The sequence below is a fragment of the Camelus dromedarius genome, chromosome 19, assembly GCF_036321535.1.
Source record: "Camelus dromedarius isolate mCamDro1 chromosome 19, mCamDro1.pat, whole genome shotgun sequence".
Lineage (NCBI taxonomy): Eukaryota > Metazoa > Chordata > Mammalia > Artiodactyla > Camelidae > Camelus > Camelus dromedarius.
In genome coordinates, this window is record NC_087454.1 from 35,500,059 (window position 1) to 35,527,950 (window position 27,892).

The 27,892-nt window shown below is 39.3% G+C and overlaps 1 protein-coding gene and 1 non-coding gene across 5 annotated transcripts in view; one reads left to right on the forward strand and one right to left on the reverse strand.

Moving 5' to 3' along the window:
• The window catches only part of MLIP (muscular LMNA interacting protein), a 117,287-nt gene that overhangs the window by 47,435 nt on the left and 41,960 nt on the right, over positions 1-27,892 (forward strand). For all 4 annotated transcript variants that reach the window (XM_064476596.1, XM_064476593.1, XM_064476594.1 and 1 more), the window contains 3 exons: positions 6,418-6,462; positions 16,071-16,115; positions 25,521-25,649. In XM_064476596.1, the coding sequence (XP_064332666.1) occupies positions 6,418-6,462; positions 16,071-16,115; positions 25,521-25,649 (219 nt within the window). The remainder of the gene's footprint in view (positions 1-6,417; positions 6,463-16,070; positions 16,116-25,520; positions 25,650-27,892) is intronic.
• Positions 8,251-8,323, reverse strand: TRNAI-AAU (transfer RNA isoleucine (anticodon AAU)). The gene has a single exon. It is a non-coding gene; the product is annotated as a tRNA-Ile (tRNA).

The window sequence follows — 27,892 nt, forward strand, 5'->3', positions numbered from 1 at the left end:
TAGTGTCAAAATACATTATTCTAGGCCATTCAATTTAAAGTAGTTATTTCATTTAAGAAATATTTATCAGGTGCTTACAGTGGAGATGACAGTGAGCAAGGTGGAGTAACCTGAGGGGCAGACTTGGATGTAGCGATGGGAAAGGAGGATTCAGTCTAAGACCAGTATGGAAAGATGCCAGCCATGGAGAGATCAGAGAGAAGAGCTTTCAGGCAGAGGGGTAAGCATGTGCAGATCTCATGGCAGGAAGGAGCTTAGTGTGTACGAAGACCAGTGTGGGTGCAGTAGAGCGAGCCCGGGTGAACAGTGTAACACGAGGTGAGAAGGTGGGCTGGGGACAGTGACGATACTTACATGGCATGCAAGTTCGGATTCCATGGAAAATGGGAAGATATAAAAATATGGGGGGGGAATACTATGAAATCATTGAAAGAGATCCTGATGGCTGCTGTGAGGAGGCTACCGAGGTCAGAGGAGCAATGACGGTGGCCTGGAAGGGGTGGGTTCAGAGGAGCCGCAGAGAAGCCCTGGGTGTGAAAGGCGCTGCAGGCTAGCTTGGGGCCGGGTGTGCTGGGGAAGGAGAGCAGAATCATGGAGGGGCTCCCGGTCCTTGCCTCCAGTGTAGACAGACATGAAGGAGGCGCCGTGTGGTAGCGGGAAGAGGGGTGTTTTGCTTTGGATGAGTTCCAGGTGTGTGTTAAGGTGACCTTAACCTTGTGTGTCTGGAGCTAGTAGGAGGGATCGGGGGTGACTGGAAGATCGATGTTGTGAGCGCCCTGTGCAGAGCTCCCAGAAATAAAACATTGCAGGTCCAAAAAAGGAGCATGAAAAGTCCATGGCAATAAGGGCAAAGTCAGAGCAGGGCACACTTCCAGCAGACAGCGTTTAGGGGAATATAGTTGTGGCGACTGCTGCCGACAGACAAAACAAATAAGGCTAGAGAAGTGTTTATTAGATCTGACTTGTGTATTTTGAAACTATATTGCTATTGCTTATGTGTTGATGTTCATTCTTGTCTTTTTGACTTTTATAGCCTTTACTAGCATATGTAGTCCTTTTGAACCAAAGGTTGTTTTTTTAAAGTCTAGAATGAAAATAGTGACCTTATATAGGTAACATAAATGTAATTTTTAATTCATGTTTTCCTAGATAGAACTTTTATTACTTTTTCTATTACTTTAAAAAATTATTATCTATCACTTAAAAATCCTTTTTACATTCTTATCTTATTTTCTTCAAGACAACGTATTTTTGGATATCACTTTGTTTGTTTGTTTTAGGGGGAGGTAATTATGTTTATTTATTTTCGTTATTGGAGGTACTGGGCATTGAACCCAGGACCTCCTGCATGCTAAGCACATGCTTTATCACTGAGCTATACCATCCCGCCCTCATTCCCACCAGATATCACTTTTATACTCAGTCTGGAATTCTGTTTATCTGGGACCTTAAGCCATTCACAATAATTTTGATTCTTATATCAGAACTAATTTCTGCTATCTTATTTTATATTTTCCATTTAATTTTTTTCTCTTTTGGCTTTCCTACTTTCCTTTGGATATTTTGACATTTACTGGTTTGGAAATTTTAAAAATTTCGAAAATTTTACTTTGCATCTTTGTGACTTTTCCTAGCTACACATAAATTATTAAAGAAAATAATTATGCTTATTTTTCTATCATTTTTAAAGTTTACAAATCTCTTTTCCCAAAGTTAAGTATCATAGGACTTTTCACTTTCCATTTGTTTTTAATAAAGTTATATGTAAAATATTGGCTATATTCCCTGGGTTGTACAATACATCCTTGAGCCTGTCTTACACCCAGTAGTTTGTACCTCCCACTCCCCCACCCCTATATTGCCCCTTCTCCCCACTGGTAACTACTAATTTGTTCTCTATATCTGTGAGTTGGCTTATTTTTTCTTATATTTAGTATTTCTTATATTTGTTGTATTTTTTTAGATTCCACATATAATTGACATACAGTAATTCTGTCTGACTTACTTCACTTAGCATAACGCCCTCCAAGTCCATCCACATTGCTGCAAATGGCAAAATTTTGTTCTTTTTAACAGCTCTTTTTTTCGGATGTATACTCAGGAGTGGAATTGCTGGGTCATGTGGTAGTTCTATTTTTAATTTTTTGATAAACCTCCATACTGTTTTCCATAGTGGCTGCACCAATTTACATTTCTCTACATCCTTGCCAACATGTGTTATTTGTGGGGTTTTTTTTTTTTTTTTTTGATGATAGCCATTCTGACAGGCGTGAGGTGATATTTCAATGTGGTTTTGATTTGCATTTCTCTTCATAATTAACAATGTTGAGCATCTTTTCATGTCCCTATTGGCCATCTGCATTTCCCCCATGGGAAAATGTCTATTCAGTTCTTCTGCCCATTTTAAAAAAAGATTGTGTTTTTGATGTTGAATTGTATGAACTATTTACTTATGTTGGATATTAATCCCGATGGTATCTTCTCATAGGACATTCAGAATTCATTGTGAGCAAATATGTAAATAATTACTAACAGAGATACTAAGAACATTTGTAAATGAGACTTTATGTGGCACATGCTTTCATTTTTCTTGGCTAACTACCCAGGAGTGGAATGGCTGACCCAGTTTTTTACACTATTTACATTTTTCAGATGCCTTATTATTTTTTCATGAGATCCACTATTTGTTACCTGCCACCTCCCCCCACCCTCACTCTGATGACACTGTCCCACACCTTTGCCTCCCTGTACCTCTGTGTGTGGCACTCCACACCCCTCTTTTCCAATAGCTGTCTCATTGTCACACCGAGGAACGAATCAGGAGAGGGACTCATCAGAAACTGACCAGTTGTCCAAACCTATAATTAACTATTCTCTTCTCCCCAGCCAAGCTGAAGGGCCACCTCGGTATCATCTGCGTAGATACTTCGTTGCACCGTCCTTACATTATCTGTTTGCTCTTTATCTGTGGCTTTGAAAAGTACTGTGAGATGAGAAAGCAGAGACAGAGTATGTAAAACAAAGAAACAAACAAAAACAGCTACTTTGAAAGGTTGGGCTCTGAAAGGAAGAAGGAAGTTGGGCCAGTAGTTGGGTCAAGGAAGAATTTTTTTGGTCTGCTTTTTAAAGCTGAAAATACCAAGGACAAGTTGGTGTGCTAGTAAGGCTGAGTCAGTAGAGAGCCCTCTCCATTACTAGAAGGTCAGTCCTGATCTGAGCTGACATATTAACCAAATGGATGACAGTTGATCACTCCCTCCTCTTTGTAAACATTCCTCTGGTTCCTTCCAGGACACCAGACTCTCTCAGGTTTTCTCCTACCTACCTTGCCATTATTATTTTTTAGTCTCCTTTGCGGGTTTATCCTCCCTCCCCCAAACGATTAATGTGGGAGCGCTCTAGGGCTCAGTCCCCGGACCTCTCATTCCTCTCCATATTTGTTCCTTTGGTGTTCTCGCCCAGCGACATATTTTGAAAACCAGGTATACACTGACAGCTCTCCAATTCTCCAGTCCAGAACTCTCTCCCAGGCTCCACTCTCCCAATTTCAATTTCTACTAAATACATTAAAAATGAAACCTAAAGGGATAGACTGGGATTTCAAAATTGTAGAATAGACTACACTGTATAGTACAGGGAAATATACACAAAATGTTATGATAACTCACAGAGAGAAAAATGTGACAATGAGTGTGTATAAGTCCATGAATAACTGAAAAATTGTGCTGAACACTGGAATTTGACACAACATTGTAAAATGATTATAAATCAATAAAAAATGTTAAAAAATTAAAAAAAAAAATGAAACCTAGATTTCTTCCCATGAGAACTATTCCATACCCCGCCTTCTCATCTCCCTTGACAGAATTGCAATCTTTCATTTGCTCACGTCCAGGAACTTGGGTGTCCAGTTGTATTCCTCTCTTTCTCTCGTGTTTCTCTTCTTGTTGCTGTAGATCCTAATATTTGTAGACACTGATTATTTCATTCCTTCTGTACTTCTGAGACACCATCGTGCTTCTCTGGATCGTACAGTGGCCATGTCACTACACCTTTGTGTCACGATGATCCATTCTGAACACAGCAAGCAGAGAGATCCTTTTAAAGTGTAAGCATACACATTACACCAGAATATAAGCCAGAGTCCTTACGAGCTCCTGGAAGGGCCTCCAGAATCCGGCCTCCTGACACTTCTGTGGGCTGCTCCCCGTCTCCCCTCTTCTCTTCCCACTCCAGCCCCGCTCACCTCTCTGCTGTGCCTTGATCACGCCTGTCCTGCATGCTCCTGCCATAGCACGTTTAGATCTTTTTCAACTCAGTTATATTACTTCCTATAGTTTCTAGTTTCCTGTAAAAACGTGCAAGTTTAACTTCTATCTCAAAACATATGGTTAAGTGTGGTTGTTTTTCAGTCGGGCTCTAAGAAAACAAATTTCTCTGTGGTTTCTTTTTTCAGTTATTCATTATTTTTGCTCATTCTCCCTCACGTTGTCTTACCTCTTTGTGTATCTGAATCTGTGTGTTGGGTCTTCTACTTGCAAACCTCATTTATAGAAGTTATTTGAGGCCTCAGAAGATTTGATCTTCCTCTGGATTCTTTGCTTCTGTCAGACACCAGGAGAACTAGCAAAGAAAGATGACTTCATTTAATTTAAGGTCTGGAGATTTTTTTTTTTAAACGATCATTTTCAATGATTTGAGGCCAGGCTGAAGACCATGCAAGGTCCTGTAGATCAGTCTTCCTTCTGGGGCTCAATCTATTCTTGGCAGATCCTGGGCTCTGACTTTTATCTCCCTACATCTCTGAGACTGTCAGAAGTTTGAATCAGCTTCTTAAGCAATTCATCATTAATTGCAAACATCCCAAGGTCAAAAGCACGTCTCCAATGCTTGACTCCTTTCTTTGGATTTTTTATCTTCTCTTGATCTTGCCCCCAAATTATTCACTCTCTAATTGGCTTATCAAAATTTTCAGTGAAATAGTATCTCCACAGTGTTTTCAATAGTTTGAGGAGCTTTTCAGTTGTCTGTTATGGAAGGACTGCGTTGAGTTCTTGAGCTGTCATTCTCAGAGGTGGACATCTAGTGTAAGAACCTGGCCTTATTGCATCCTGTTGGAATGGTCTTCACCCAGGTATCTGCACAGCCATCTCCCTCACTTCCTACAAATCTTTGCTCAAATGTCACCTGCTACAAATTGACCATCCTGTTTGGTCAATTTAGGATCGTGACCTCCTGAACATCTGGGTGATCCAAAAAATAGGATGTTTAACAGAAGCAAAGAAGATTTCCTCTGGAAGCCCATACTACCTGAGGCTTCAAATGATTTCCACTCTTCTTTTTCAGGGCATTATTACCTTCTAACATCTGATGTAATTTACTTGATATTTTATTGTTTATTTTCTTTCCTACTGGAATGTAAGTTCCCCAAGGGCAGGGCATCTCTGTTTCTTTTATTCACTATTTAAGTCTGAAGAACAGTTCCCGGTACACAGTAGATACACAACAAGTATTTGTTGAATAGATGAATGAACCAAATAGCCATCTTGTCTCAGAAAGCGGGAAAGTGGGCCCCCAAGAGAAAGCCCGAGGCGCTATTAGTGGTAAATACCCACCTGCAATTGGTAATTGTTAATTTACAATGAAATCAGTTAGCTTGGTTGAAAGTCCCCCCGGCCATGTTCTACATCTCAAGTGACTACTTAAAGGAAACAGATGATACAGTCCATCCAGGCTTTTGTTGTTATTGTTGTTAGTTTTTGTGAGTTTGTCACAAGGAGAGAAGGAAGCAAGATAAATTAAGATGTTAAAATGGCTGAGGATCGGAAACATATGTAAGCAAGGAGGCAACAGAGCCAGAATGGCTGGGAGGACTCATTGCTTTCGAAGTCTCCACTAATGAGGCTGAAGAAATGTTGGGATGTTTGAGAAATGAAGACAGTAGAGAGGAGGTGGAGTTCTGACAGGAGGACGTTAGAAATGAAATGCAATTTCAGAGGTTTTCCATTTTATTGGTGAAGGCAACATCCAGGAATGGTCCAGTGGATAACTGAAATAGAGCAGATGGGAGCATCTTTGGAGTTGAGCAGCTCAAAGAGTTGAGAGGGTAGAGACTTCTGTGTGAAATTTCGAACCAGCCAAAAATTACAGAGGGAACCATTATGATCCACGAGTGAACATTATCAACAAAGAAGATGAAATTCACTAGAAAGCTGATACGTAACAGCAAAGAAAGGAATAATAAAGTGACAGTGTTTAATGAATAATTTTCAAAGGAACAGGGGGTTTTGTCTAGAAAAGAGGGAATAATAGAAAGTCTTAATGGGAAAGAAAAGGTCAACCATTAATCCCAGACGTTGAATCTTTTAGTATTTTCTTGGTTGCTTCAGTAGCATAATTGTTTCTATTTTCATACAGATGCCTACAACTCTTCCAAGAGCAGCTGGTCGAGAAACCAAATATGTAAGTTCCTTCACAATTATCCATACTGCTTTTTCAGTGGGGGTGTGTGTGTGCTTTGGTGGCAACTCAATTATACAGTCATTGAAGTTGAATTAGTTGCATTTTTCATAAACAGAAAGGGTAGGATGGTATGATTGGAAAATCAGGTTACGTTAGTTAAGTTTATTGAATAAATTCTTCTTCTTCTTGAGGGAGGTCTCCTTTGATTAGTTTGACTAAATAAAATAGAACTCCAGCACCCCGCTTCCTGTCTTTCTAATTGCCAAGGCTTAGATGACAGTTTCATGTTTGTGGTGGTTTATTGTGCTTATTAAGAAAGAGTCACCTCATACACTTGAAATGTTATGATTGGCCCATTTCCAAGGAGATTGCCAATTTAGTTGATTTTGACTGGTTTGTTGCTTTCTTGCATTTAAATTGTATCAAATAAATCAATTTCCACCTACAAGCAAGAATGTATTAATAATGGGAGACTCACACACTTGATTCCATTAATTGTGGGGAGCTATCTCCGAATATTCTAGACTCCACCCCTTTCCTACTCATTATTCACCAATAATCCATCATGCGGCCAACTTCTGCTTCCCACCAAACATATTCTGGTATAAACAAGGTTGTCTCCTAAGCAAGTATTTAGTTTTTAGTTTAAAACAAACAATAAACTCTTCTTTTCAGCTTAAACTTTACGTGTCCTATTATGTAATCTTCATCCTCCTCCTCCAGAATAAATTAGTAAATATACATCTTGTGACATATCTTCTGTGAAATTTAAACATTTCTGCCTTCCTGTGAACCTCCCTAGGGCAAATAATAAATTGGGTGCAATTACTGAACTTCCATCACGTTTGGGAAATGATGTTCAGAGGGTATGGAAGGGAGCACTGCTCAGAACATTTTCTAGAAGCTTTCGCTGGTATTTGCTGTTATTCTCAGAAGTCATTTGGAGCAACACTTAGAAGCGTGGAGGCATTTGGTAGGCTGCACCAAGGTTTTAATCACAGTCTTGCTGCTTGCTAACAGTTCCCGGCAAATCACTTAACCTCTCTGTGTCCTAGTTTTTTTCGTCTCTAAAACTGGGAAACTAATATTTGGTTGATGTAAGATTTATCGTGCCTGATGTATGAAAAGCCCTGAATGCAGTCCTGACACACAGAAATGACTCAGGGAGTAATGGTTCTCCCCTTTTTTCCTCTTTTATTTTTCCCTTCATCCATGTCTCCCCCCTTTACTCCTCCTTGTCTCGGGTAGACCAGAAGTGCCGTGATTTAGCGGAATTCCTTGAGTCTTCAGTTGGGTACAAGGAAAGAAAGTCCCCTAAAGATGTTTCTCTGCTTTTGGTGACTAAGACCTTTTATGAAAACCAGACCCAAGAAAAAATAGCTAGAATATTTTGTTCTCTCACCTTCCTTTCTCATCTACTCCTACTTTGCACCCAAGTGCCTCTGATTTAGACTCATTTACAGTAAGACACAGAGAGCTGGTACCTTCTCCCTCTCCTCCTGGGGGTGGTGAATTTGATAGCAATTGAAATAATTCTGGAGGGGGCTAGGCTGCTTCAGTCTCCATAGGGAGAGGTTATTTCAAGTTATTCTTCTGTCAGTTACCAGACTTAATTGGGCTTAATATTTGCCCCAAACTTGGTGAGAGCATTGAGTCTTTCAAAGTTAACACTGAATCATCACGTAAGTTTAATACGGACTAGAACAAATATAAACTGATTCCGATAAGATTCTTGACTTTGACCAAATTTGATTTCTTTTTAAAAAATTTTTTAAAATTGATTTTAAGTGGAGGTACTGGGGATTGAACCCAGGTCCTCATGCACATTAGGCATGCGTTCTACCACTGAGCTGTACCCTCCCCACCAAATTTGGCTTCTTGAGTGAGAAGCTTTGTGTTTTACTTTCTCTTACCTCGTGACATTTGAATTGCTCTTTGTGACACTCCAAATGTGTCCACGTCTTGGGGAAGACTATAAGGGATAATTTGATGGTGAAATGTGAAAACTCTGGAGTCATTACTGGGAAGTCACACGTATAAATATTTGACTGCAGTTATGACATTTACTAAGTGATATCTGACACATTTCTTTTGAGGAGAAAAAATTGAAATTTTGGAACAGAAGTCTACCTTAGCTATAAGCCTTGATCTCATGTGAAAAATCTATCTTAAATACAACATGTTTTGATTTTTTTTTTAAAAAAAAAGAATGGCTCTGTAATATTTTCTTTTAGAGATTCTAATATTCGTTTGGGCCAAGCTACAAGATGCCTCACATTAAGTGCGACTTGAAAAGCTTTCACTTAAGTAATGAATTCATCTCTTGCTACGGTTTTCTCCCTTCCTCTCCCATGGAAACCGAAAAGCAAAGCTGAGAACCTACAGACTTTCACATATCAGTATTCCACCGTCTCTCTTCAAGACTTTGAAGAAAGGAGGCATTTTCCCAACATACACCTGCTGGGACTCCGCCTGTCATTGACTTTGTAGAGATTCTTAGGTTAGACTCAAAAGATGGGATCACGCGGCTTACTGACTTCCACACCACAGGGGTTAAAAGGAAGACTTACGTTAGGGCCGAGTTACACTCGAGGACAGCCTTAAGGGATTGATACAGTCCACTCAAAATCCCGATTTCTGGGGACTCTTTAAAAGTACAGCGTATAGTCTATGAATTGTGACTAGCAGAGAGTGTAGTTGGTACTTCTAGCTCTCTTATTCAATTTTCCACTTCCTTCCACTGATCTGACTGGTCTGAGCTGTCCGCCGCCTCGCGGGACTCACTGCGGCATGACTGGGGTGCGAGGGGTGAACAGGTGATCAGGGTCCCCATTTCTGAAGCACACCAGGTGGGAGACAGCAAACAGAGTGGTAAAGAGCAAGATGCTTCCTGGCAGACGTTAGAGGAGAGCTAGCCAGAGGGCTGACTGATGTTAAAACACATCTGGACCAATGAACTTAATTACAAAACAGAGACAGACTCACAGACGTGGAAAACAAGCTTATGGTTACTGGGGGTAAAGCGGGCTAAGGAGGGATAAATTTGGAGTTTGGGATTTGCAGATACACACTACTGTATATAAAATAGATAAACAGCAAGGTCCTACTGTACAGCACACGGAACTATATTCAATATCTTGTAATAACCTATAATGAAAGAGAATTTACATATATATGTATAACTGATCACTATGCTCTACACCAGAAACTAACACAACGTTGTAAATCAATTCCACTTCAATTAAACACACACACACACACATTTACACAGTTGCTGATTTTCAGTGTATCAGTATGCCCAGTGGATTTCCAGTTTTCCTGGGGTGACTATAATGGTTTAATTAAATCATGAGAAGTTATATAACTAATTGCTCTTTATGAGGCTTTGGGTGAAAGGCTGGTTTTCCTTTATTAAAAAAAAAAAAAAGAAAACCAATGTAAAACAAGTAGTTCCCCTTTCTTAACGTTGACTGGAAACATTTCACATAGGCTGCCTGTTAGGGTGAGTCAGACAGAGTAAAGTGCCATCAGTTTAGACTGATTAAAAGTTCTTCTCTAACTCATGGTGTACTTGAATTGCAGGTTATCTGAAAGTAATGTGATTGGGGTTCTCCTGAGTGTAACAGAATTTAAACTAGGCTAACGAACGCGTCAAGTCGTCGTGATCTCCGCCAGTCACTTGTGGGACTGGCTATATTAATGCATCTTTGTATTTCACTTGATTGTTTTCAACCGATGCCAAATGCAACAATGATAATAACTAATGTTTTGAGCTCTTACCTGGGAAATGAGTTTCCACTATCTCATTTAACCTTATACCTACCTGTCCTTTGAGGTGGGTATTATTATTTCAAAATCTCCATTTTACAGAGGAGGAAACCAAGCTTCAGAAGTCATAGAGGAGGCAGAATCCAGCCCAGGTCTTCATGACAAATCTTCTGCCATTTACACTTGTGTGTCCCAACAGAAGCTGTGAATCACTAGTCTTCCTTAACTAGTTTATCCGTTAGTATTTATATTCTGAGTCTAAATTATTTCTTCATGTCCAATAACCTTCAGCCTAAACTTTGAATGAATCCTTTCATATTTGGTGACAACATCTAAAATGATCATGCTTATTATATTTCTAATGTTTTAAATTCTTTGCTTACTTGTAAATTAACTCATGATTTATCAGTTAATATATGAATGATTATTTCTCATGGCACTCTTTTTAGAGTTTTTCCCCCGCTCTATGTAAAGGAATGGATTTTCTAATTAAATTTCTCATTCATTCTGTTTTCACCCTTTCAGCTTTGGAGGGGAATATCATTTTCTTCCCCCTTTGCTTGTCTTTGTAAATATTTATTATTTTTCATTAGCTACTACTGGTATAAATTCATTTCACTCACGTAATTCAAAACCACAGTATGTTTTTCTTAATAAAGAGGAACTTCAGAAAATTGGGCAAGTGTTTGGACCTATGACTAATTTATCAAAAAAGCTCTCAGTTGAAATTACATTCTACTGACACCAACTTCTTCAATAAACTCTCTGCATTTTGTGAGTTATTTTTAAGTGCCAGATAAATAACAAAGACAGGCTTATTGAATAATATATAGCATACAGGTAAGATCTCATTTTAATGAGTTTGAGGGACAGAAAAATGTCATCACAATGGAAGCATATTGCTTTCCAAATATCACAGTATATTAAAAAAATGTGTCAAACTTTATTAAGAATCTTCCCCTCTCTATATACAGGTATTCAAATAAAGGTCATCTCCTCCAATTTAGCCAGCTCACACACTCCTCTCAATGCTGTTCTTGGCAATGTTGCTGTGCTGGAGTATTTCAGAGGCGATATTCCCTAATGTAGTCACAGATCCTGGGGTAAGAGGTGACAAATCCAATCCACTTACATCCAGACGTGGATCTGAATTGCTTCTGTAGGACCTGGCCAGAGAGTTGATGAGTTATTGGAAGAGCTGTGAACAATTTAAGCAAGAAATCCCACTCTGCAGATCGTTCTCTTTCCTTCCGTCCTTTCTCCCTCCCTCCCTCCCTCCCTCCGTCCTCCCTTCTTCCCTCCCTCCCTTCCTTTTTTAATTGTTCAGAAATATTTTCAAGGTACACATGTGTGAGAGGGGATGAGGAGGGAATGGAAGACAATGATATGGGCTGTGCTAAATGAGGAAGAAGATTTAATGAGACACCTTTGAGCTTTGTATCCCTCCCATCATCATTTTAGAACTTCATCAAACAGGAAGGCTCCATATTTCAGCCAAACTTGCTCTTGATCTGATCTCTTCTCTCTCATTTGCACATGTACACTGGGGCTGTCACCAGTCACCATGCCCACTTACTTTGCCCACCAGTTATGTTCATAACAACGTGGAGTCATCATCCCCTAGCTTACAGACTCAAACTTTTTAAATCCTTTCAAATCTACTTTTTATATGTAGCTCTTTTGGGAGTCTATTACTAACTTATAAAATGACTTTTCATGAGATATTCATACAGGGTAAGGTCTACAGATGGTTAGAGTACACAGTGTGAAACAAGAAGATATGATGCCTCATAATATAGGTCTCTGGCCTTGGTACCTAACATGCTTACCATTGGATTCAGTCTTTGGAGTAGTACCTTATGTACAAATAACAGGAACACGCCCTAGCTTAAGGGTAAGACAGTGTCTTACCATTTTATAATTTTATATTTCCTCAGTGCCAAGTTTATCACTCAGGGATTCTTAGAGGCTCTGTTAATATTTTAAGTTTTGTCTTTTTGCCTTGGTCTTGTCTGGGAGAATGAAAATAATTCAGTTAACACACTATCACTAATTCCAGTTCTTCGAGCCTTGAGAAAAGGAAACTCTTAGGACAATTACCATCAACAGAGAAAAGGTCAAAGAGAAACATTTTAATAATATTGAATTGGATGCTGTATTCGGGTGGGGGGGACGTGACTGCAGAAGGCAAGCAACCGTTCAGCACTTCTCACCTGCTGCAATTTGATTTTGTCCCAGTCCCCCAAAAGGGTGTCTGCTAGTGTGACGCCAGACGTCCATGAATCAAGAGTGGGGAGAGGCTGCAGACTGCAGGGAAAAGCAACCCCAGACAGTGACTAAGGAGCTTGGTTATGCTTTATGTGCCTCTGGCATGAGGTCTTTGGAAGAGAAAAATGCTTTCTCCAAAGCTGACCTGGCAGGAGGGGTGGACTTTTGTAGCAATTTATTTTCCAGTGGATTTCAAATCCTCTTTTTTCCCTTAGTCTTAACTCTTTTAATCTCCATATAACCTACCTCTTTAATAGATTTCCTTATAAACAACAAGGTCCTACTGTTTAGCACAGGGAACTATATTCAATGTCTTGTAATAACCTAAATGATAAAGAATATGTATTTATGTATAACTGAATCACTCTACTGTACACCAGAACCTAATACAACATTGTAAATCAACTAGACTTCATTTAAAAAAAAGAAATAACACTTATATGTAGAATCTAAAAAATACAACAAACTAGTGAATATAACAAAAAAGAAACAGATACACAGATAGTGGTTACCTGTGGGGAGAGGGAAAAAGGGGAGGGGACATATATGGGTAGGAGTTAAAGAGACATAAACTATTAGGTATAAAATAAGCTACAAGAATATATCATACAACATGGGGAATATAGCCAAGATTTTACAGTAAGTATAAATGGATTCCTTATGATAGTTTGGTATTATTTAGCACATTGTACTAATAAATATTAGTCATATATATGAACTGTGCAAATACTTTATTTTTAATGTGTGACCTCTTTTTCCTATAATTATTGAGATAAAAAGTTAACTGTGTTTTGTTCCAGTCAAGATACATTTGTCAGCATATTTCTTAGAAGTCATTTAACATAGGGAATTCACAGAGAATTCTCTCATTATGGCAACATGAAGAATCAACTAAAGGGAAAAAAAAACCTCAGGGTTTTAGAAGAAATAATTATTATTCATATTGCATTATAACGTTAAAAATGAAACCTACTAGAAAAACACTGTAATGGACATTCTGAAAGACAATTTTCTGCAGCACAGAATAGCATAAACCTTGGTGGACACTCAGCTGGTCCACAGCAATCAGAGATGGGGTGCAATTAGCCAGGACAGCCCACTGCCTTAGAGCAACCAGGAATGGCAGTGAGCAGTGACTGTCCTGGTGAAGAATGGCATGAGTCAAAAATCAGAAACAAGCAATGTTGGACGCCATGTGAGAAGGACTGCAGGTGCCTGCTCGTCATGCTGGGTGATTCGCACTCCTACGTACTCGGCGATACCCCAGGAACCTCTAAGCTTTCAGTTTTCAGTTATCATTCGCCTCTCAGAGAGTAAAAGCAATGCTGACACATCTGTAATAAACTCTGAAAATATTTGCAATTTCAAAAAGAATGGAAATATTTTAGGAACACAACTTTATCATGTTTTAGTCAAGGGTATATATAACTGTGCATCTGTATGTTGACCACTTCCCAACAATGTTGAAGGCTGAGCTGATGTGGAAGCTAAGTCTCCCAGTGAAATGCAGAAACGCTTGATAAAACATAACTGTTAAAAAAAATATATGTGTATATATATATATATATATATATATATATATATATATATATATACATATAACTCAACCTACAAGAAAAAGGAGCAACTCTGCTCTCCAGAAATGACAAGGGAGCTCCAAGTAGGGGTGTTAAGAAGAAGCTTAAGCTCTAGTAGAACCCAGGTATGTCAGAGCCCAGATGCTCGGAGCCAGGAGCCTGGAGTTTTCCTTCTACTACATAATGAGTCTTGAGACCTATGAATGAATCCTCTGTGTACATCCAGGAGCCTAGAATTCCACAGTGGCCATGAAGCATGGGACGCAAGAAAGATAAATCCTTCTGCCATCTTTACCGTGCACTCTTGGGTGATAACATAGTCCTCCATGAGAAAATGGGTCCTAAACCTGTGAACCTGAAGATGAGGACCTGCCACCCTTTAAGTTCAAGAATATAAAGGTGATGAAATAACATGAAAACAGGTCCAGAATCAGTGGAACTCCTGGGGCCCCCCCAACAAGGGCAAATGTGAAAGGTACTGCAGGCGTGGTTCCCCAGCCCAGGCTTCTCAGATACTTACAGAAAGCATCACTAACATTACCCGGACTGAAGATGAGCCCAAATCAAAACTAAAAAGCCATAAAATGAGCTAAAAAATCATGGAGCAGAGCATACAGGAGAGACAGCAGATACAAGAAACGGGCGATCTGGCAGTGAAAGACTGTAAAAAAAACCTGGAATGAATGTATAAATATAATAAAAATGTTGAAGTAGTTAAAAGGGTTATAGATACTTTAAAAAAGATTTGATAAAGAACCAAGTAGAACTTATAGAAGTTAGAAATAAAGTCATTGAAATATAAAATTCAATGGCCATGTTAAATGTGTTAATATACCATCGAAGAAAAATTAGGTAATGGTCAGGTTTGTATGTGGAAACCATCTAGACAGTAGCATAAAGAGTAGCATAAAATAATATGACAGGGCATTTTATAGAAATGGAGGATGGAGTCAGAAGACCCAACATGCATTTCATAGATGCTCCGAAGAAGAGATTGGATAAAATGGGAGAGAGGCAGTATTTGAAGAGATACATGGAGGATTTTCCAGAACTGAAGAAAGACATGCCTGCTCGGAATGAAGGGCTACAGCACCCCCCCCAAGAGGATACGTAAAAAGAAGTCCGCGCTCAGATGCATCGTAGTAAAATTACAGAATGTCAGGAGAAAAATCTTAAACGTCAACCAAATGACACGACCCACCGAGTTATGACATTCAGACCAACAGCAGGAAAAGGAGCCAGAACAATTGGACAATATCCTCAAAATGCTGAGAGATAATAACGATTGCCCTAGAATTCTATGTCCAGGTAAATGCTCATTCAAGATGAGAACAAAATAAACATGTTTTCAGACAAAGTCCAAGACAGGAAGGTCTAAAAAAATCTACCAAAGCATCTAATTCAGCAAGAAGGAAACTAAATATCAAAGAAAGAAGTGAAATGCAGGAACCAAGGATGATGGAACAATATTAGCCTTCTCTTTACTGTAAAACAATTTAAAAACCCAAATAAGTTCCTTTCCCAAATCATAAAAACTTTATTTTTAATATAAAAGTAACTTAAGAAAAAAATCGGTTATATGTTTCATTTTGCTGTAAATAAATATAAATATCTCACAATGCTGGTATATTTAAGTAAAATACGGAGTTTACTGAGAATGAAATATTATGTCACCTTGAAGAATTGTTGCTGTCTTAACACTAGTGCTTGTGTTAAGATCTTAGGGAAAAGCAACATATAAAACCTCATATTTACTATTACGTGAACTGAGTAAAAATTCATAAAAGGAATATTATAAGGCAATGTACAAAAAATGTAAAAAAATCATTTTTGGTGGCATAGGGATGTTTTTCTTTTTACTTAGTACCTGTCAAAATTATACAATGGGAACATATTATTTTCATAATAAAACTTCAGAATCCTTAAAAACATAGACATATTATTTTACTAAATTATGCATTTCACTAAATAAACACTCTGTTTATAATTTTGCAGGCAAACCTCTCCTCACCATCTTCTACAGTATCTGAGAGTCAGCTGGTACGTATCCTTTTACTAAATCAGAGACTTGATGCTTTGGAAAATGCTGACCCTTCGAAAGACAGCTTTATCTGAACAAAAATGAACTGAGGATAAATTTGCTACCTACGTGTTTATTTGCTTACTTGTCTAACAGAAGTTTACTGATGCTTTACTAAAGCTCCATGGTGGGGGTTTTGCGGGTTATAAACATACGTGAAGTCACAGATAGACTTCAGTTGCCAGTAACTTGCATCCTTGTAGTGGTGTTAGAGTAGAGTGGGCAGGGTCAGAAGCAAGATGATGATGGAATTTAGGGAAGACTAGGGTTCAAGGGCAAGGTCACATTGGAAATGTAGGGTAGGTTCTGGACTTGAGGAAACGGGAAACAGACAAGATATTTCAGACAGGAAGATTAGCGTGTGAATGGTCTCAGCCCGTGATGAGCAGCAGAAATATAGGGTGAACCGCAACGATCAGCCACATATGTAATTTAAAATTTTCTAGTAGCCACATTAAAAAAGTAAAAAGAATAGGTCCCATTAATTTCAATAATATATTTTATTTAATGATATATATATATATATTTATATATATAGTCATTTTGACATATAATCAGTATAAAATTGAGATTATTTTACATTCCTTTTTTGGGGCAAAGTCTTTGAAATCTGCTGTGTATTTTGAATTTACAGCATATCTCAATTCAGAGTAGCTCCATTTCAAGGGCCCAGCAAGGGGGCTAGTGGCCACTGCGTCGGACGACCCAGATCTAGGCTCTTGACTCCGTTATTTACAGATAAAATTTGATTCAATAGGAGGATTACTTTTCTTAGAGTGTTTCATATTTCTTCTTACAGTGGTTAGCGCATTGAAACCATGATGTAAGTTGCCTAGCTATTACTGAAGATTTTCTTTATATCTTCTAATTTTTATTGTTTCTAATTGTAAATTCCTGAGCAACAGACATTTTGAGTAAAATGAATGGAAACACCTAGTAAAGCAGTGTGAGACATTAAAAAGACAAAATCAGTTAAATACTGATTTTTCCCCCCTTCTTAAGCGAGTAGTTCGGTGTCCTACATTCATGGCCAGCAAGTCTTCCTGTCATTATAATGTCAAAATGACAACAGTGTATTTGTTTGTAATACTGGAAAATCATAAAAAAAAAAGGTAGTTTGACTCTTCAAACAGCCTGAGTTTTGCAAACTGCTTGTGTATGTCAGCGTTTATTCATATAGTGTGTATATGGGGCGTTTGCGTGTGTGTGTGTGCGTGTGTCTGAGTGATTCTAGCGTCAGTGGGTTTGGAAGAGTGGCAGGCAGAGTAGGAGAGTTGAAAGAAGGCTGGAATCGGGGCCAGAAGACCCACCTTTTACTTCCTGCTCTGACACTAACTCCCGGGCTGAACAGTGGAGAATTCGTGAATCTGGGAGCCTGGGCTTCAATCTCCTAAATGAACACTCGGTTACGCCCTGTCCAGGCCGCTCTAGTGCAGTGAGTCCGTGATTACTAACACTGGGGAGCGAGGCGTTGCCATGGAAACAGGCACTGCAGCAACATAATGAGGTTGAACAGTTTCCCACTTTCGATATGGACCTATTATCACGGCTGTTTTAATATTTAAGGATAAATGTGCTCGTTTCTTGAGAGGAATGTGTAAAAATCAAGAAATATTTTATATACCCAACATCGTATACAAAAAACAGATTTAGGTGTTAAATGTGAGTGTGTGTATATATATATCTATGTCTATATCTGTGTTACCAGACTGACATATATAGATGTCAGTTCTTGGCTGATCATTTTAACAACCTATTTCAAAGAAGCAAATATAGTGATTTCATAAAATAGGACATAGAATAAATGACTCATTGTAAATGTAATAAGTAACCCTTTCCTTGCCTAATCAGTTCCCCAAATGTGGTGCTTGTGTTCTCCATGGGGAAAAATACAAAGCGTTGCTTTGACAGACTTTGATGATCATTTTGTTTTGCATTTACTTTGGACCTTTTCTCTAAAGAGTTCAAGGAATTTCTTAACCAAGTTTTAAATTAAATTTTAATCCCCAAATGCTCTTGAGATATAGGTAAATTTGGGAAGGGATTATTATCAAGCAAGCTATCACACACACAAAGAACAGCTCTTGGATTGATGTAATTAGTCACTTCCATCACTGGTTCCTGCTTCATGACATTAACCCTGTATTTACACACCCTGAATACAGACCAGAGTAGAAATAATTGCATGCAAGCCATGTTACGTGACATTTGCTTTTTAAAGGATTTATAATGTTTTCACTCTGAAGAATAGCAATTTATGAATGAAATCGTATACATATTTTTATTTTTAAGAATGGATTTCCAATATTGCCTTCATGAACTCTCTTCAGAATTAATTCTGAGTAATTTGAGTAAATAAGAATGCCTTTGAAGAATAAACATATATTGTATATGCACACTATACATATGGGTGCCATGTGACAGTTAATTCTGATTATAGATATATACTGGTTTTTGTTTATATGTGTACGTGTGTGTAGCAATAAAAACAAATTATTGGAAGTGAATAATAATTATCATTAAGTTATGAAAGTAAATATTGTATGTTTTACATAAAATAAGCAGTTAAAATTATTTGACTTCAATTTTAAGGGAGAAATTAATAAATTGAGGTGAAAATAAATGAGGAATTGGTGTAATAGCACAAGTTTAGTACAGGAGCCAGTCTGCTTTTGAGCTTTGGCTTTTGAAGACTATATAACTTTTTTCATATTTTTTTCTTTTTAACTGGGCTCACCTAACTTTCTTGTTTGCCAACTGTGCCAATTCAACGCTGGAAGGAAGAAAAGAAATGTGCCCTTGCCCTATACTCTTAAACTATCTCCACTGTTTACTCTGGAACCCAAATGAGGTAGTCTTGGGTTCAGAGAGAGTAGTTTGGGGGTCTTTATGAAAATTAGCTCACCGATATGTGCCTCAGTTTCTCTTCTTTCAATAAATAGGAGCGCAGTCTGTCAAAACAGGAAAGGAGCTGAGAGGGGAGGGTGCTGAAAATACCCTCCATCTAGAAAATGGAGTCGAGAGCAACCACTTCGCCAACCTGCCGGGGTTACCGGAGGGCTCCCAGTGTAGCCCTGTGCACACGGGGTGTTATTGGTGCGCAAAAAGTCTCCTGTATATTACCTCTGGCATTTAATAAGAGCAGCCATTTTTACAGATAAACAGAGGCCCACAGAGTTTTCAGTAGATTATCCAAGATTCCAGAGTTCGTGGTCATCTTTGTTCTGCATGACTGTCAAAACGGAATCATTACTGATTTTAGATAATTCAAGGAGAATAAAACAGGCTGCTGAAGGAGGTGGGGCAGTGGGCCTCTGCAGAAGGGTGACCGCCTCTGGGCACCCCCCGCCCGGGGCCCAGTGCCGCGGAGACGTGATCCGGGACCGAGGACGAGGGGCTGAGTCCGCTCAGTCAGCGTGCGGAGGCGTCACACCTGAGGGTGGCGCTTCCCAGGCATCAGCAAGGGACACGGAAGGAAAGAAAGATTAGGCTCTAAGCTGCGCCTTCACAAAGCCTTCCTAATTCCTCAGCTCGGTCCTCACAATATTCACGGAGGCTGGTGGGATCTCTTTTCTCTGGGTGAGAAAAGGAGCTGGGCTCTGCCTGTGGGGTAAGCGCTGGTCTTCCTTGGCGGTGGGTAGAGGAACCCAGTTTAGGGGACATTTGGCTTTGGCTTTTGAAATTTCATGCCATTACAAAATGGTCCTTGTTGCTCAAGATGGAATACTGAAGCCAGAGAGCACAAAACAATAGATTAAAAAAAAAACAACAAACAAACACACACCACATGGCTCTATACAGCTAAAAGCAAAAATGCAGCTTACTGGGACATTATAAAGAATGCTTCACCCTCCAGATAACTTGTTCCCGGTTCTGAAAGCCAGCTGGTGTGTCCTGTGTTGGTGCCCACCTCATCTTTCCAAGGGCTCTTGAGGGCTCTGTTGTTCAGAAAATGCAGCCTGAAAGCTTTCATGGAGAACTGTCTTCTTTAGCTTTAAGGCACTTTGACCTTGACCAATTCCCCTTGATAGGGCGCGCTTAAGCACAGAGCATTTATCATGGGCGCCTGTTCAGGTCTGAGTCATGCGGTTGTCTTTTCTTTAACCGCTGAAATATTTCAATCTGGCCAGTCTGTGTTGTGTGCAGTCCCCACAAATGCTTCTTGAACTGTGGGATATGGTTTATAATTACTGAAATCCTGTGTATGTTTATTTTAATAGTAATTATAAATTTTTTTTTTGGAAACAGCCCATCAGGTTGGTTCTTTCCTGGGTAGTCTAGATCCTTTAGTATCAACACTCAATATTATAATTGCAAAAACAGGAAAAAGGAAAGTTTTTTTTTTATTTTCCTTTCAAAATCTTTTTACGCTGTTTCTTCTTCACAAAGTTCCGTCATGCATATTATGTTGTTAGATGCACACCATCACTTTGTGAGTTAGTACAGCAGGAATTGTTATTTCCATTATTCTGATGAAAAAAATTCCCTGAAGTCCAGATATCTACAATGCCTTGTCAACAGTCCCACAGCTGAGGGGCGGTATAAAAATCTGTCACCCCACCCCCCACCCCACCTCATCCCCAGTCTTGGAAGCTTTCCTCTGTACTGTAGTGTTTTGAAATTTGAGATATTTCTTTGAGGGGGGAAGAAAAAGCTTTTAAGTCTTTGCTTCAAGCATATAACATTGTTTGTTTAAAAAAAAAAAGAATGAGAGTCAATAAACATTTATTAATTGAATGCATGACTCAGCTAAATAATTTAGAAGATACTGTTTTTGCCAACAATCTTGCCTGGGAGGATGTTTTTGAGTTTCTGTGAGCTTGTTGCTACAGAAACTCTTAAAAAAAAGCAAAAAACAAACAAAAAAACACTGAAAAATGAAGAGTAAAAGCAAATGGGGGACAAAATACCCAACTGTGGCACTATCACAAACTCTTTGGATCCATCAAATTAGTAAAAATCCTAGCCAGGCTCACAGAATTTTCTATATGCTGTGCTTTACTACTTTATTGCTGTTTGTTTATACATCTCAACTTTTCAAAAAGATAGAAGTAAACCCTTGAAAACTGGGACCCTATCATTTATTTCTTTTGTTCTCTTATCCCACGAGCCCAGAGTTTAACTACTATAATCAAAGGCAATTAAAAATACCAATCCACCAGTTGAAGTTAATTTAAGAAAGATGCTGTTCCAAGAATCCATATAACGGATTCTCTAGGTCAGTGCTGGTGGTTAATTTTCAACTTTGGTCTCTAGCCAGAGGCAGTACCAACTTGTTGTCATGCAATTAAAAGTTCCAAAGGACAGAAATGATGTCTTTTTTTTTTTTTTTTTTTTTTACAGTGCCTGAGTAGCAATATTCAAAGATATGTGTATACTTGATGACTTACACACACAAATGAATAGCAGACTGGGACCAGTGCCCCACAGGCCATTAAAACCTGCCCTCCGGCCCCAGGACTCCACAAACTGTATCTCTTGGATTTTTTCTCCCTTAAGACTAACAACAGAGTTAGCTATGACCCCCTGGTTTCACCCCACTCCAGAGAAGCTGACATCATTGTCTTCTGTCTTAATCACCATAAGCAAACAGGGGGGAAAAGAAACATTTAAAAAAAAAATAGGGTTAAAATTTTGTAGAGTCCTTAAAGGTGTGGTCGCCTGGCTTGACTTCCTGTCTCATCGGAGATGACAGCTTCAGCCTTGTACTCTTAGCTCTGAGGGTGGGGGTCACCAAACCACGTTCCTCCTTCTGGTCCTCTGTTGCCGGAAAGCAGTGTAGACCTTCTGTCTTGCAGAGTTCCCTCTTCCCGGGTTACACTGCATTCAAAAAGTCAGTCCAGGAAAAATTAGTGGAGACCCTAATGGTCCATCAACACCTTTTAAGGCTTCCATGTTGGGTTATAGCCAGTAAACCGAGCTTCTGCCTATGAATAGTTTATTCATTCTTCAAATGTCTATTTAATATCTGCTAGGTTCCTGGCCCAGTTCTAGGTGTTGGAGGTCTAACAGTGAACAAAGCGATGATCGCTGGTTTCCCAGAGCTTACATTCTAGTGGAGGAAGCAAGAAAATAAACAGGACAGATTGTGTTAATTACTTTGGGGAAAAAAAAAAAAATAGGGCAAGCCAGGGAAGGTGGGGTTAGTATTTTATGCGGGCCATTAGGGAAGACCTGTCTGGTAATAAGGTGGCATTTGAGCAGAGACTTGAACACTTGAACGAGAGAATCCTGGAAAGGGAGAAAAGAGTTCCAGACAAAGGGAAGAAGATAAAGTACAAGCTCGCAGAGCACTGGGGGACACAGTGCGTGCGCCGGCGTGGACGGTCGGGGAGCGAGGGGGCCGCGGCAGGAGACAAGACTGGAAAGGGAGAGGCTGCTTGGGGACTGAAAGATTAGGTCCCACAGCACCTTGGAGGCATCACCTTGCAGACGTTGAAAGGGTTTCGGCTTTTACTCTAAGTTAGAAGGTGAGGCAATGGAGAGCTTTGAAAGGAGTCTAGTGACATGGCTTGACTTACACTGTGACGGTTCTGTGCTTAACTCAGCTGGCTTGTTGGCCCTCGGAGAACGAGAGTTATGGCTTATTCACCCCTGTAGACACTTCCTGACATAGACGAGGTCTCAAGGGGCAAAATGGCTCCAGAGAGCGTCTTGGTGGGTCGTCTGACAGAGCTGTGCTTAGGAGCCTCAAGACAATGGTTGTCTTGTCTCTCAGGCACTTCAAAAATGTCGCACACCCAGTGTAAACCAGTTCTCAGTCGGTTCATCGTAATCAGCTGAAATTGACTACTGGGACAATCTTCTTCTTGTTCTTTCTGTGCCCTTTGTGCTGGCTCTGGAAGCCATTGCCTGTTTTTATTTCCCCACTTTGGTTGGAAAGAAAATTACAGAGTTGCTTTTCCTGGCATCATAAGAATGACATTTGTGTGTAGTTATCAGCCCTGAGTCTGGCTGGGTCTGTCAAGTCTTAAGCAGATAAAAATGAAGGAAGGGCCTCTTTGGGCTCTTGTAGTTATGAGATTGCTGGCAATGACAATCTTACAGGAGCTCACCTTGATAGATGATTCTTTGTTTTTGTTTGGACACAGACTTAACAGATTAGATCTGCCAGAATCAGCGAACTAGTCTGCTTGATGTTTGAAGATACCAGGTGACTATGCGCAAGAATGCAACGTAGATTAGAAAGTCATAAAGGACAGTCTGTTCTAAGCCTTGTGCAACAACCAACTGGAAGACTGTCTTTTCTGGACTTACCCTGAGGGATGATGGGCCTAAGAGAGAGGATCTGAGTGGAAAGGCTGCAGGCTGGGATCACCCAAAACATCCTCCTGCTCCAGTGCAGGGACCAGGGCATCATGTTTCTCTGGAGTGGGATTCTCATAGCAGATCAAGTGCTTCTGGTCAGGTGTCTTCCCTCTGCTTTCGTGCTTCTGCTGCTTCCGCCAAGCTCAGCTCCTAAAATACCATGTGGACTCCAGAGCACTGGTGTTGTGCTGATTTCAGGACTCACACTAAAAGCAGGAGAGGAGGCGGCGCAGGAGTGGAAGCAGCAGGGAGGAGAAATGAAACAGGGAGTCACGTGGAAAAGAGAGACAGGCAATCTGGACCACTTAGGATCATGACCTGGATATCAGGCATCTCCTTTATTGACAGAAGGCTTGCCGGGAAGGACTGCATTTTCAAGGACATGTTAGATTCTGGTGACACGTATCTTGGGATTTCCCCAGCCTCCAAGTCACCAACTGCGTGCGTCATGTTTCTTTGCATTCTGCAGTAATGAAGGCATTAATGTTTTTGAAGAAATAGAGGGCTGTAGAAATCAGTAGCTGCGTGGGCTTTGTTCTTGTGTTGAATTCACTGGAGGATACTGCTCTCATTTGTATACTCAACAGTGTGACTTCACCCGTAATTGGATGTTACTTGTTCATTTTTTTTCCCCCCTGGAGAGAAATCAGAGCTTCTTAAATCAGAGATGTTTCTCAGCCTGGGGAAGATGGAGACTTTTCACAATCTGTGTTTCCCCAGTTGGCATAGATGTGAAAGCCAGTGGGGAAAGTACCAGTTGAAAAAAGTATTCAGAGCGGCATTTATTCAAGACTGGAAACAGATCAGGTGGCTTATGGAGCAGAGAGATAGATGTCTTCCCTTAAGACTTAACTCGCGAGCTTCAGCACTGACTGAGCAGAGCTAATGTACTCTTTTCTGAAAGGAAATGGGGCCGAGAAGAATGACAACAGCAAAATGCTCGAACAGAAAAAAACATCACAACTTTTTATCGAATTCTCGTTTGCGATGTGTGGTGTAAACTTATCAATCATTGTGTGACATTTTACAGTGTAGCAAGATTTTGGTGTTTGTGAAACATCATTTTGAAATTGCCCCAAACTAGATTTCTCTCTCTCCCTTTCTCTCTCTCTCTCTCGTCAAACTGACGTTGGGTACAAGTTTATGAATCTTGAATGACAAGTCTATTCGCTCAAACTCTTTTGATTGCAAGTTACAGAAGTAAACTTGAGTTTTCTTAAAAAAAAAAAAAAGGTGGGGTGGAATTTTGTCAAAAAGAAAAGTCATGTCTTGGGGAGCTTCAGACAAGAAATCCAGCTGGGTCCCTGGAATGTTCTGGAATTCAATTCTGGAAAGCTCTCAAGTGACTGTTTCCTTTCTGGGCTGCCTCTCCATTCATTTTGCTCTGTGTTTCTTGATCTCATCAGATCTGCCTTTATGGCAGATGAAGGCTTTCCCATAGCTCCCAAACTGCCGTAATTTCAATCTCCCAGTGTGACTGCATAGCAGTTCAAAGCCTGGTTTCACGTCCTTGGAAGGGAACATCTGTTTGCTACTCAGACCCCATCCTCTTGGGTCAGAAAGCCATCCCCGGTTTCACCATCCGCAGCATGAATATAGATTCTGGGGGCTCAGCTCTGTGGGTTTGGGGGTGGGGGTGGGGAAGTTTCGAGAAGAAGAAAGTTGTGATGGGCTTGGTGGGTTATGCCAAATTCATCTATCCTACTGTGCGCCAAGTGAGGTGCTGCCTGGCCTCAAGGAGGCTCTGAATAAGTATTTGTCAAATGAAATATTTATTGACTGGATAAAAGAACATCTTTGGTTAGATAAAGAAGGCCATTTTTGCATTTTTTATTTTCATAATAGAACTCTATGTTGATTTCATCGTCACAGGTAACTTAAAACTTAAGTTACATTTGTTAAAATCATTGGATTTCTAGCTGTTTCTTTGTATCTGTAAAATCATTTTAAAATTTAAAAAAGATAAATTGCTGTGAGAACATATGAATGACTTAATATACATATTAATTCATTTTAATAATACATTTTTTTTAAAAATTTATTTGCTATTCATGAAGACTAAGCCTGGAGTAATTCGCCCTGTCCCTGTGAAATCCAAAATCCTGCTGACACAAGAGGAGGAGGTCTATGAACCCAACCCTTTCAGTAAATACCTGGAAGACGACAGCGACTTCTTTTCTGAGCAGGTGAGTGTGCACATGAGAAAATCTTTGGTATTTGGATAAATAACTCTATGAAATAGAGAGATGCTTCTTTGAATAGACTACGTGCAAGAAAATATTTATGTGATGGGACTATCCTTAGTAATAAACAAGATCTATGTTTTTGCATAATAAAAAATTCATAAGTATTTCCAGAATGATATTTTGAAGTATTTAAATGCCTTTTTTCTAAAAGTTTTCTACTCAGTGCTGGGATCGTTTGGGCGACAAAGGCACTGCCGTCTAAAGACATCATGGAGTCACTGGTTGGAAGGGCCATATAGGTGCTGGTTTCTTACTTCTAAAATCCCCAGGGGGGAGGGTATGGCTCAAGTGTGGAGTATGTGCTCAGGATGCATGAGGTCTTGGGTTCAATCCCCAGGACCTCTGTTAAAAAAAAATTAAGTAAATGAACCTAATTACCTGCCCCCCCTCAAACAAACAAACAAGCAAGCAACAACAAAAAAATTAAATCCTGCTTCCTTTTGAAGTGAAGCAATGCTTTATGTTAGTACATTTGACGAAAGATCTCTTGTTTGGATTCATATCAGCTTAGTAGAGATGATGTGATCCCCCAGAGTGAATGGTACCTGTTAGGGAATAGGGGCTTACGTTATTTTAAGGCTTTGTTGGTCTTTGGTTTATGTGCAAAAATGGTACACTGTCTTCCCCTTATGTAGCTGCTATGTTGAAAAAGATATAATAGAAAGTTATTGATGGTGCTTTGTAAGTTACTGGGAAAAAATATAACAATATACACTTAGGCAACATAAAAGTTCAAAATTAGTTCAAAGAGAAACCTTACATCTTTGCTTGTCTTATTAAAATGCAACAAACAGGTATGGGTTCTGTATTTTATGTCTCAAGCATCATTACAGGCTTAAGCAATGTATGCAGTCCAGAAAGCTTGCTGGATCCAACCAGGACACGCTAGATCACCACATTTGGGAATCTAGAATAACATAGACCAACAAATGAATAGAAGGCGCTGTACTCTTTGTAAATTCTAGTTTGAAAATGATAACTAGCAGCAGTCTTGAAAATACAAATTACGTTCATCATCGTGAAACCTAAGGATGTCTTATCTGCACGCAGGAGCTGTGCGACACTGAGCAAGTTGCCTCGTCTCGCCCGCCTTCTGGGTCTTAACGCATAACATGAGCTATTCAGCATCCTTCAAATTCTAAAATTTAAGTACCTTAAAAATCTAAGGCGAACTGTGACTAGGGTAAAAGCCTTGAGAACTTTCATTGTAAATAATTCCTCATGCTTAGCTACAGTTTTTCTTTATAAAATGAAGATGATAACATTTTCTTATTTAGCGGTACTTTGTGAAGACTGAAAGGATGTTGGTAAGTCACACATTTTTAGAAGCCACTAACATCATTGAAAATGCTGATGATTAGAGGCAGTTATTTTCACTTTATAGAATAAAATGTAGCCCTCACTTTATATTAAGTAGAGAAATCTTACTGAGATATAAGATTGTCTTCACTCCTTCTACATGTAACAGAAATGGAAATTCCTGGTAGGAAAATATATTTCCATCAACAAAAACATGTGCTAAATAGCTATTGCTTATCTGACACTAATAATTTAGAGGCTTAATGTGACATTTTTGACAGTAGGGGATTGTTGTAAAAATTTATAAGAGTAGTCTAGTGTTATAGGACAAAAAAAATGCCAACATTTAAAATAAATTTCACACATTCTCCATGCAACACATTCTTCAAATAGGATCAGATCCTGTAAAATAATGTTTGTTTTTTTGTGTTAGTATAATTTCCAATGTATGCATTTTACCTTGAACAAGATTCTTTATAGAATGTCAAGTTTGTCTACCTACAATTTGTCACCCATTTACTGTCCTCTGAAATGACAAAGTTTTCAGGTGGCAGAAATTCTTCACATTAAAAGGAGTTTTACCAATTCTTTTCATGACTTTTCCTGAACATACAGCCAGTTTAAAGCTCTGTTTAGGTACCACAGAAACCTACGTACTTTCAGATAATTTGTGGAAAATCTGAGGTCTTTGACAAGCATTTGGGTGCCACAGACATAGTCTCATTTATATTTTCTTTCAGTCAATTCGTTCTTGTGTGTTTCCCAACTTCCGTGTGGAACACGGGAAGTGCTGAGTCAATAGACTGTCAGGATTGAAAGAGGTCTAGTGTCCTACTTAAAAGTGAATTCCAAGCATTCCCTGGTCTTATTCACTGACCTTGCGG